This window comes from Dermacentor albipictus, chromosome 1 (genome assembly GCF_038994185.2).
Source record: "Dermacentor albipictus isolate Rhodes 1998 colony chromosome 1, USDA_Dalb.pri_finalv2, whole genome shotgun sequence".
In the NCBI taxonomy this organism is placed as follows: Eukaryota; Metazoa; Arthropoda; class Arachnida; order Ixodida; family Ixodidae; genus Dermacentor; species Dermacentor albipictus.
The window spans coordinates 390,443,175-390,455,285 of NC_091821.1; the positions used below are offsets into that span (position 1 = coordinate 390,443,175).

General features: G+C 45.2%; 1 protein-coding gene across 1 annotated transcript in view; it reads right to left on the reverse strand.

Annotated features, from left to right (window-relative positions):
• Positions 1 to 2,922: 2,922 nt before the first annotated feature.
• The window catches only part of LOC135914254 (organic anion transporter 3-like), a 43,373-nt gene continuing 34,184 nt past the window's right edge, over positions 2,923 to 12,111 (reverse strand). The window contains exons 9-12 of the mRNA XM_065447037.2: positions 9,481 to 9,695; positions 6,742 to 6,923; positions 5,950 to 6,168; positions 2,923 to 4,337 (exon numbers count right to left, since the gene is read on the reverse strand). Of these exons, the coding sequence (XP_065303109.2) occupies positions 4,290 to 4,337; positions 5,950 to 6,168; positions 6,742 to 6,923; positions 9,481 to 9,695 (664 nt within the window). The 3' untranslated portion in view covers positions 2,923 to 4,289. The remainder of the gene's footprint in view (positions 4,338 to 5,949; positions 6,169 to 6,741; positions 6,924 to 9,480; positions 9,696 to 12,111) is intronic.

Consider the following 12,111-nt stretch of genomic DNA (forward strand, 5'->3'; position numbering starts at 1 on the left):
ACAGGAAAACTCAAGAAAGCGAAAACATCGTACCTATGGGGTTGCGAAAACTGCAACTCTTTAGGTGTAATGCATTCATGTTGAACAAAATATAAATCATTTTTGTGGGAAATCGACGATCCTAGAAATGGCGCTCTGAATACATTATGCAGTGTTATTCCTGGATTACAACCTCTGTCAGCTACGGCTGCGTTGGCCTTTCACAAAGTTAGCCAAGATTCTAAATTTTCTCGGGACACACCTTTGAACGGAAGGAGAAGGAGGAGGAGGAGGAGAGAAAAAAGCAAATTCAGGAAAGTCGACTTGAAAAATTGCTTCTAATTTGTTGAGGTGAAGAAATGACACATACTTCGGCAGTCCTAATGGAAGTACAGCTATGGAGGCGTTCCGTTGAGATTGTGCGTAAATTACCTCTTCCGCCACCACATGGTGGCAACACCAAATGGTGGTGCTCTCTGCTCATCCCACTTCAACCTCGCACACTTTCTAATTAAGCAATCGGCGCGCGGCGAGGTTGTTATCGCCCGTGGACTTAATACGGAACATCACGGCAACGGCGACGCAGAAATACGTCTAGAGTGGCCATATAAATGCTATTGCAATAAAACAATGAGATGGTACTCTGGTACAACCTACTTAAAGGGACACTAAAGAGAGAAATGACTTCTTCTGCATCAATAAATTACCTCTCTACAACCCCAAAAAACACCACTCTTACCATGATAAGACGCTTGGCAAGCCAGAAAAGGCACAAGAACGAAAGATGGGTGGCGACGCCTCCTTCAAGTTCCCGCACCTGGTCGCTGCGACGTCATGGATTTTGATGGCACCTTCTAGGGCCTATTTAATTATATCGCGTTACAGACTCACTACATTGTGTTCTAAAGGAACCGAATATTAAACATGTCAAGTTTCGGGAACCTTCACTCAGCCAACGCGACCCAAATGCGAAAACATACTTTGGAATCACTGACGTCACAGTGACGTGCCGGGGTCGTGGTTTCGGTGCAAATTCAAATACTGATGATTCGACGTTCATTTTCTCATCTAATAATCAAGCTATTATATTGAAATGACGGCCTGCAGAGTTCTCAAACAATGCTTTATTAGTCTAAACTGATTTATTGTTCTGCTTTAGTGCCCCTTTAAGCGTCCATAGTAAAAAACGCGGAGTTTGGCCATTTGTTCAGCTAAATTGACTCCAGGCATGGCCAGAACCGCTGCACATCAGGCGCGCGTAGGTGCGCGGAATGTCCGGCGCCCCCTTTTGGTTGTCGTCTGCTCGGTGCTGCCTAACAGAATCGGCATCGCAGTTCAGAGAAATCTATCTCACCAAGAACCATAACTGTCATTTAGATTTGGATTTTAATACCCTAGGCTCCGGGGCCGTTTGCTTACTTGAATGGTGACCCATCGATGCAATCAAACTTCCCAGGAAATAAGAGAGGCACCTATGCAGTAATAACCATGCAGATGAAACTTGCCGAAGATAATTGCCGAAGGGCCTTTTTCATATGTCAATTAAATTCTAATTGATAATTAAGTACGGTTCTTCAAGGGATGTGATTTTCTTTAACTACGATATACATTGAGTTACGCAGCGTTGAGAGGACCGCCTCCAAGAGAGGGCGCCAGGCGAAGACTACGCGCACTTCGTGCCCCAGATTTCTCTGGATCCGCAAGAGTAATGCGAGTAACCTTCTGCGTTTACGGCCCCACGTGATCAAGGTGTTTGAAATAGAAATAAACATGGTAGCCAGGCGTTTAGCCAATACATGAATTCGCAATTAGAGAAAGGAAATTAGCTTCTCTCTCTCTCTTTCTGGCTCTAGCAGGCTGCCTGAATATTTCCGGTCCATCGTATGCCGTTCCCCACCAGCGTCACCTTCTTCTCGTCGTTCTTTGCTTGAGTGGGCGTCTTATTTCTCACTCTCTCATTTCTTAACACTGTTTAAGCGATTAACAGCGTTTATCGCTTTCCTTTCACTGGTTGCCAAAGCACGTGTCATGAAGTCAACCCTATCCCTAGCGCTGACCAATCATGGGCGCCCTTTCCGGCAGATCACCATCGAAGGCTTCTCCCCCTGGATGTGTTCGCAGAATGTCCGCCGTTTAAAGAAAGAAAGAAAGAAAGAAAGAAAGAAAGAAAGAAAGAAAGAAAGAAAGAAAGAAAGAAAGAAAGAAAGCATAAATGGAAGGAAACTCAGTAAAGCTTGGGAGGGATAATTGTACTATCGGATCTAAAATAAACCTTAGCAGTTACCTTAATCGAAAATTACAGTGTGAACAGTCCTGGCTGTATTTCTCTCTTGATGCACGATTATTTTATTCATTAGTTTCTTTAATCACATTACCGCCGGGAGATGCTCTTCATCCACTACTGAAAGTTGCTGTTGTGCCTTCTGCGAAAATCCCGAAGCTTTCGCAACTTTGCTTTCTTTCATATTCTTTTTTTTTCGTTTGGCGATCCAGGAATATGTCCTAATTAAGCAAATGAAATTATTTTTGTTGTATTTATTATCTTTTTCTTTCTTTTTCGGATAGGGAGAAACAGCATTTTGTCAAGTTACGCAGCTGTGGAGTTTGGCGACGGCAATTTACGATGGCAATGGCATCCGAAATGCCCTAAAGGCGCCGTGGTTCGCATATCCGTCCCACTCATCTAGCTCTAGTTATGTCGATAATATTGCACTCCGCGATCCTGTGGTCACGGTCGTACAGCTTGTGCAGCGGTTAGCTGAACCTAGAAGTTCGCTAGGGCAGAATGTGAGGATAATGATAAGGAAAACGGCTTTCACAAGATCAACTCTCTTCTCAGTCTCTCAAAAAGTAAAAAAAAAAGCTTTCAGGCTTCAACATTAGGGTGTCAGACAGCTCATCCGGCACTGGAATGATCCATGAGTAGCACAACATAACACAATATTCACCAAACAGTCATTAAAAAGGCATTTTATGCAATAAAATTCATCAGCGGATACGCGAACAATATCAAGAAACCAGAACAAGATGTCAGGAAAAAGTCAAATTCACACAAGAAAGAATAAATGTCTTCCAAGCCGGATTCACCACTTAACGCTTCTTGAAGATTCCCGAGACATAAACATTTCCAACACATGCTAAGTACCCCATCTGCTGCTCGTTCTGCACTCTTTGGCTTAAAGAAAAAGAAAAAAAGAAAGAGAAAAGACTCTTGCGCTTTTTTGAGCGCGATTTCTAAGTATAGCACCTCCAAAGATAGATTGCACGTTAGGAACGTTGGCGTGACCACAGCCATTTTTCTTTCTTTCACACTGCACCAATGGATATAAGAAGAAACGAGCCCATTGTTTCAAAGGTGCGGGTTTGCTTTTAGTCACAAAACATTTGGCACCACGTTCTTTTGTTCGGCTGGGGCTGCCACTTGTAGCCTTTCAGAAGGCTGAGGCTGAGAGCTGTACGATTCAGCACGGTGCCGAAGACATGCGAGTCGCAGCAGCTTCGTGACGTTTCTGCTGAGTCGTACGAAATGACGATGCGCGTCATCAGACGCTGCCAACCAACGATCAGCCGAACAGCGATGAGGAAGAGAGACAAACGTGTGGCCTTGTCAAGGTGTTTTCACTCGCAGCCTGATGAGTCCCTGATGTGACGTGCTCGCAGCGTGTCTGGTCCCCTTGCATTTCACACGTGTGCTCATTCTTTCCGTCGTAAACAACGGCTCCTTGAGAAAGCACACCAGTTGTTACACGTGTGAGCGGATTCGTGTTTGGCAGAATAGTTCTGAAGAACCTCTGAGCGATGTATAACCGCTTCTTGGTGTCGGCGGCTTTGCATCTTCTATTTTCACAGTGACCTTTATCATTCAAGCAAGGTCAGCCCGTGGCAGGATTCGCAATGCCAGCCATGCTCGGCTAGACATACGTGTGGCGACGGCGCGGATTTCTTATCAATTTTTTCTCGACTCTGCACTTGTGATCCGAATGTGTTCCGTTTTACCCAATCCGGGATTCTGCCACACAAGCAGCGCTGCCGAAGTCAGTGAGGGCTTGCAATTTCCGCCAATCAAAAAATGAAAAAAAAAAGAAAAGACTACCTCCCGCGGAAACATCTGGAAAGAGAAAGAACCTAATTCCAGGATTCCTTCAGTCATTCTTAGCGGTCATCTTTGGTCAGTTGGCACTTGTCCTAAATTAAAGCACACCCAGACGTCGTCGAGCGGTGAAGACTCGGTACCCGGGCACGTGTTCTGGCTATTGCTTGGCGCCTGTTTCATGCCTGCTGGCCCCGACGGCTTCTTTGCTTAGAGAACTTCACAAGCGTGCTTGCACAACGCTGTTGTTGGGTGAGGATTTCGCCTCCTGGAGGAAGAGACAAATAAAAAAAAAAGAAGCAATGTGAGGCAACGCACATGACTTAATGATCATTGCGAGGGTCATTAGTATACATCGTATTGCGTTTTTACGATGTAGCAAATATCATTGCTAAGTCACGGTTCGTTAATTTCCTACAGTCCACGACGTTGCACCACCGAGAGCTCAATGCATGGGACGTATTTTCACAGGAAAGTCGATGAAGCATGTGAGAATACCGCGGTGCAGACTTGGTTTACTGACACGCATCGTCCTGCAGGTTCCGACGCAACCGAAACCCACTCTATCTGCGCCACTATCAAGAGAACATGTTCATTGTTTCTTTCTCTCTCTTTTTTTTCTTTCATTCTTTCTGTTAGATAAGAAATGGCACGTTCGTGATTTCAGGCAACCAGAGCTCGTTATGTGTGACGTGTCGGCCCATCACAAGATGATAGTCGTGCACGCTGTTTTTTTTTTTATTTTTCGCAAATTGCGGGCGCACCACCCCATATCTCGCGAACAAGCACCGGTATCATTAAGACGGCGCGCTTGACGATCGCCAACAGTCATATGGTCTCTCAGCGTAACGACCACGTTAAAGAGCGCAAAGCCGCTCATTGAGCATAGAATTGTGTGTTCTTTAGTAGGAACATTAGGGTTCGATCGTTGTGAATTAGAAGCTGACGTTCGGTGTCATCAATTTCTTGCTCAAAGGGTAGTCGCAAGACACCGAGCTTCTTGGCCTCAGTTCCAGCTGCTTCACTCGTTTTAATGTTACGAGCGCCATCTGTGCTCCGTCGTGCGAAGTATACGAACAAGAATCATAAGGGCGGGATAATACAAGCACGATAAAGCTGCCGTGATACAAGTTCGTTGTAAGTTCCTGCACCAATATGGTTGATCAGCACATCCTTTTTTCTCCTTTTCTTTTTGTCTCACATATTCAATAATGTGACAAAGTCGTCAGACATGCTGCAGAGGTAAGGTCTAACCCTTTGACAGGGGGGCGTAAACCATACGCCGCCAACGTTTACCTATTGCTGCGTAGAAAATAAGAATGTAGCTGAGCGACCTTTTGAGCAAAGATAAGGAATGTGGCCTGCAGTGTAGTCTGACTCGTAAATGTTGTCTGCATGGATGGATTTGCATGTATTAGATAGGCAACCAATTTTAAAAGGGCCGGTGTGTGGTGCAATCAACTCTTTATTTCCTTCTTCTGAGACTGTTCTCGGCCTCTGCATATCAGTGCTTCGTGTTAAACCACCAAATCATAAAAGCACATTATCGAACTAAAGAATATTTTTCCTTTCCTACTGTGTGTCTTCTACATACATAGCAATAATCCGTCAGCCGTGTTTTGTTAATCTTTAGTGCAGAACCATTTGCCTTTCCCCTACCATCTTTAAAAACCAAGGCCACGGACAGGGTATACTATGTTGCCTTCGATGAATGCTCTCCGAACGCGTCGATAAGTTAAACAAATAGCAACAGGCTAAAGTTGCGAAAGACAACAGCGATGCTTGTTTAGTTGTTCGTTAACTTATTTTTTTGCTTGCTGCTTGCTTTGCTCGTTTGTCTGTTTATTAGTTGTGGAAGGAAGCGAAGAATCGTATCGCACCATCCCATTTGCTTCTGTCTGTCGTGCCCTGCGGCGGTTCCTTCGCGCGGACACGAGCGGACAGAAGCAGAACGACTGCCCCAGGGCGAAGTTCTCGCTGTCTTCGATGCTCTGAGGCAGCGCCTGGTTGAGGGTCTCGGGTAGGCAGAAGAGCAGCACGCCGGCGACCAGGCTCAACACACCCATCACCATCATGGGCAGGTACTTGTCGTACTCGGTCTGCAGTGGACACGGGAGTGACACAATTTGAGCTATTTTGCTAATCTGGAGTGTGCACACCGTATTCCCCTAAGTTGTGGTAAATGTGAGACTGTGACGCTGTACATCCGACTGTCTCTATATTTCACGTTACGCTTACAACGGGCCCACATATCCCAGGACTCACAGATGCTAGTATCTGAGAGTCTCGTGATTTTGCGTGAAAGAATCATGACTATATAGAGCCATGGTTCTGGACTTCCCCTTGACGGGACAATCATTTGTGTTGCAATTTCACGACTAGCCAAGTATTCTGCCACAATCATCTTTCGTTGAATATAGTGAGCCACCTGCAACTGCCAAAATGTCCTGAATGTTGTTTACATTAGCTTTCGCTGTCCCTTTCTGCTATGTCCCAGTGGGCGTAATGTTTATAACGAAGGTTAGGTTGGGACACGCCTGAACGGAATGGCATCTTGTTTGCGGCAGGCCTGAAATTTTAAAGGCAAATATTGGTTTGAACCGCGGTAACGTGCTGTATAACGCAGGCAGGCGTAAGTCTGTATGCCACAAAGGGAAGCACAGAACGCTTACCAAGGACGCGACTTGCGCCCCAAGGAGGCTGCCGATGTCGCCCACGAGGCGCTGAAGGAAGAGAATGCGACCGCGGATCACGGTGGGATACAGCTCCGAGGATGTTTGGAACGTGATGTTGTAGCCTCCAGCGAAAGACATCATCGAGATGACGCCCATCACCAACGTCCAGGTCTGGTTCTCTGTCACACAGAGAGGAGGAGGGCAACGTTAGGACCTTCGCGCGTTTGAAATGTGTGCCCCAAAGTTCAAGAGTGTAAGCCAATAAACGTTGCTGTTGCTTCTATTACCCATTGTGTTTACTTTGCGCTCCCATGTGTAGGATAGCAAACCGGTTGAGCTAAACTGGTTAATCTCCCTGCCTTTCCTTCTCCACATTTTCCTCCCTTCCTTCCTTCCTTCCTTGAGGGCACAGTCCATAGTCAGAACAAATGCGAAGATTCCGCGGTGCAAACGTCTACAAAATCACACACAGCCGTAATTCGTAAGTTCATGCGTGACTATGAGCAAAACGAGAACAAGGTACAAGCGGAAGCCAACGTTTCGACAAGCGCATTTATCTTTTCGGTCTTGAAAAAAAAATGGCTGTGGCTTAGGTAAGGTTAAGCCCAGGATGCGAAGCATACTAGCCTTTATTTTAGTTGTTGAACCACTGTTTAGCCTGGTGAACTGCTGTTGCCTGGCTATATTTGGTTCGGCTAGACGAAGAAAACTCATGCGTTACTCTGCTTCGCCTTGGACGCCCCGCTTTGGACGCGGTGAGCGTCGAGCAACGCAGCGTTCGGCGCGGCAACGAAATGTGCGCCTGAGCAAGCGACGCACGCCTGTTAGAAACAGCTCGTTTCTAAGGCAACACCGCATTCACTAGAGGCGCTTTTGTACCGCTTTGAAGCATCGTACTCGTGGCTCAGTGGTAGCGTCTCCGTCTCACACTCCGGAGACCCTGGTTCGATTCCCACCCAGCCCATCTTGCAAGAGTTGAGCCAAAGCCACTTCTCCTCTGTCGTGACGTCACGGTGTCACGTGGTATTCAAGGCGACACCGCCGCGCCTGAGGAGCTGGGTTGAGCTCTCGTAATATGCTTCGCATAAAAGACAAAGCCCTCTTGTAGAAACGTTCGCTTCAGCTTTCACTTCGTTCTCGTTTTGCTCATCGTTTTGAATTTCCATATCCCGCCTTCACCGTGTTTTCCATGTGTGACTATGTAAAATAGAATGTTTACGCCATACATCAAGGATATTTGGTGCTATAAACGTACAAGACTCGTATACCAAAAGGCGTAGCCTTAATTGCTGACCCATTGCTAGCCAACCTTGACTAGTCAGTTAGACACATGTCTGAAGTGACGTCCAAATTGACGCCCCGATTAATGGGAGATCCGTCTTGCTTTTATAGCCACCCGCTGCCCAATGGCGCTGCTAGTTCTCTTTCAACTTTATGCTGGCATTAGGTTTTCATGCGCTTTGTCGCACAAGACTGAGCCAAGCTTCAGCGTCCCGAGAAGCAGACGCAGATACCGAATGTGGCAAAGAATCGAGGAGATGACGCTGCCTTACTAAACCACCAGAGAGCAAGGTACACAAGGATTTCGCGGCGCGAATCGAAGACGTAGGAAAAGCGCCACTCCCAGTTCATCTCCAACCTGAATATAAAATACACCAACAAAGGTTTTCAAATTGCATGTCACGCAATCAGAATCCCACCGAAGAGGAGAGTCACAACAGTGTCGTCCATGTGAGAAATAAACCTAATGACTTGATGTGTTTGTAAAAACGTAAATACGTGCTCGACTACTCTGAGAGATGTTGTGCCCCTAACAGCGAAGTTAACTCTACAAAGGCTTAAGACTGCACCTACAGCTTTGTATGTTTAAAGAGAAAATAGATAAAACTGAAACTATTGTTAGTCACTAGAATAACCAGTAAAAACTGGAAAGCGCATGGGAAAGGAAGGATGATTGCAGCATAGAATATTGTCACAATCTACGTATTATGCATAAGCCTTCTATGCGACGAAGCCCCTGCGAGTGTAATATGGACCTGTTATGTTTATTCTCCATCTGTCTGAAGCAAGCGTGCCTATAGGGTGTTTTCTTTATCTGCACCAAATTTTTTTACAATTGCTTGTAGCAGATAGCACGGTTTTAACTGTGGAGCTAAATTGTCCGTTGAGGCGGCCATCACGAGAAGTTAAGATGCCTAATTGAGTAATTAACATAATTACTATATTTGACGTTTTAATAAGTTACCTTACGGCACATATTTGAATATACGAATTGTACCTAGTGAGTTTGCAAGGTATATTGACTTGGAACCAATTCGGAGGAAGGCACCGGTTTCCAGATATACGCCGTTAAACTTACGATAAAAATGCAATGTTCCACTTGCTTTTTTATGACAACGATATTTTATGCACTTAAGCGCAAAAGCAACTGGAACGCCAATGCATTTCTTCCAGCACATTAAAATTTAATATCCCAAAACTAGTGTGGCCCTGAGCAAGTGGATACGCCTTGCGAACTCACCGGCTATAATTCGTAGATTGAAATATCTGCGTTAAAGTAACTAATCAAAAACGTTAAATGGTGTAATTGCATTAAATATTCAATTGCGCATTTTAATTTCTCGTAGAAGTAATGGCTACCTCATCGTGTAATATAGTTCAATTGCGCTATCTGCCACAGCCAATTAAGCAAAGAAGTTGGCGCAGCCAAAGAAAAGCCGCCTGGTATAGTCGTACCAGTTCGCACGATGGCCATGAGCAGGCACACGGCTCCTCCGAGCAGCATGAACCCGGCGTTGGGCCAACGCCGGCCCAGAATATCCAGCGCCGTGATGCACAGGATGTTGACGGGCATCTCGAAGGCGATGGCGATCGAATAGATGGCGTACAGGTTGAGCCCCAGTCGGCCCAGGCCGAGAGCGTTCGAGTTGTAGCACAGGCACACGATAAAGCTGCGTGAACGAGATCATCGAATGTATGTGGCACGAAAGGAAACTTACCTCAAACACGGAACTCGGAGACACCAGACAGGCATCTGTAGCTAGCTTTGGGATACTGCTGCCATCTACATGAAACCGTTTACGATCTCTACTGGAACTTCCTCTGTTATCGTTGTGACAGCAACAGTGCAGAGAACTGTCGGAAGACGCCAGTAAATATGTATGGCGAAAATTTGAAGACACCAGATAACACTCTAATTGCGAAAATTTGCTATTTCCTCTTTTCAGTCGTCTTCACATAAGTGCTGGGTGTCTGCACACAGCAGAGGACAGGTTTGTCTTGAAGCAGCGGTATAAAAACACCATATCCTCAGAAAGCAGGACCAGACGACACAAGTTCACATGACTCTGCAGTCTAGCGTTTTGTATGAAATCTAGATTAACGTGGCTTCTATCACCGCATCTTCTGCACAATGCTTTTCACTTTTGACGTTTTTCTGCCTATAAATGGCGGCCGGGGTGGTGCTTGTGATTTTGGAGATTTCGATTGTGCGGCGCTGACTTTGGCCTTACATTTGATCATCATTATCATCATAATGAATCTGTGTAATAAAAGCTACTTTATGTCAGGCATAGTTTTTTTTTGTAATCTAATTTTCTTCTAGCATATGAGCATTCCCCACTTGCATAGCCGCTCCCCCACTTGCCCCCCCCCTCCTTCTCTCTCTCCTCCCGACTTCGTTCACTTTAGAGCAGGCAACCTTAGGCTAGGCATGGGCCCATGGATGAATTTCAGGCAAAGTAATACGAGCTGTATGTGGGTACAGCAATGTATACATGCATTAAAAAGCGAGGTCATCTGCCACGCATACTCAAAGACAAGAAGAAAGGGGGTTAATCGCGGAGCCCGATTTTTATTAAGCATATCATAAGAAGTCAGCAAACATTAACACCAAGTCCTTGGTGTCAGTGTTTGTTGGCTTCTTATGATATGCATATTCGACAGCACATACACGAAAAAAGTGCTAGATGAGTAAGAATAAACTAAATCATATGGATGCAACACAGATATATAAAGATAAATAAGCACTAGATACTATGAAGACACACATATTTGGCCGAGAGAGAAGTTTCTTTAATGTCAATAATAAACCCCAAGTCTATTTTCATATCGTAAAGTAAGGTGCTTTATAGTTTAGTTCCCGAATATTTTTTCTCGTGAATTCTTGTAATACTTCGAAATTCCCGGAAAATTTAACCGTAGGTTATACTAATGCCGATTCTGTCGAGTTGGCTGAATAATGTAGGATGAAGGGAAGGTAAAATTCTTTTGGTTTATTTGTTCACTGCGCAGGAAATCTCAATGTAGCGCGCATGGAAGAAAAGACGTGATGTTTAACATTCGTAAAGAGGTATCCGCTCTTTCATGCTGTTTAGAGTGCGTAATGATGCGGTGGACTCTTATCTGTGAGCCATGACTGGACTCAAAGAAGCTGTGCCTCTAAATCCCCATGTCATAGCGAGAAAATTTGGACATCTTCCCTTTGATAATCTGCTGAACTTCACCATAACAAACCAGTGTAACTCAATGGGCAGCAGTTTGAAAAGTTATATTTCAGGAGATCGGCCTTGTTTCAACAAGCTTTTGCTAATAACGTGGACAGGGCACTTCTTTCTAAAAAACATAAGCATTTTCGGCACTTAGTCGGCGCTTAGTGCTGCGACTAAATGCCGCAAATGCGTATGCTAATAAAAAGAAGCACCTTCTCGACGTTGCTTTTTGCAACTTGTTCAAACGCGGCCGATCTTTTGAAATGTAAGCTTTTAAAGATTCTTGCCGTTGAGTTAGGCTGGTGTATTGCGGTGAAGTTCGACAGGTTGCCGAACGGGCAATGTCCAAAGTTCCTGGACATGTACATTCCATAAGTCATGCGACTGTAAAAGAAAAAAAAAATGACATTCAACTTTAAGCCTACTAATAAGCAATTGGCTTCTGGCTTTCAAGAGGGCGTAGCACGCGCTACCTAATTTCTAATGTCGAGCAGAGTTCAGCGCAACACCAAAATATATATGTGCGCCAAGCTGGTCGACTGGATTGGATGGATAGGGAAATGGAGCTGCTTAGAATCCGACTGAGCCGGAAAGTACGATATACTTTTTTTCCAGATATTATACGTTGTTCTTTGTCATTGTCCCCGATACAGAGCACACAGGCAGTCACTCGCAACCGCGCTGGCGCGTTTTGACGACCTGCTGTTTTCGGAGCAGACAGCCGTGGAACGACGACCTATACAGCCATCACACCACAAATCAGTGAAGGCGTGCTTGAAATTTTTGCTTTCGAGTAGCCTATTGGAGAGACTGTAATTCGCATAGACGTTCACGACCTTCCCTACATTTTTTCCGTTAATTTGCTCTTTTTCTCCTC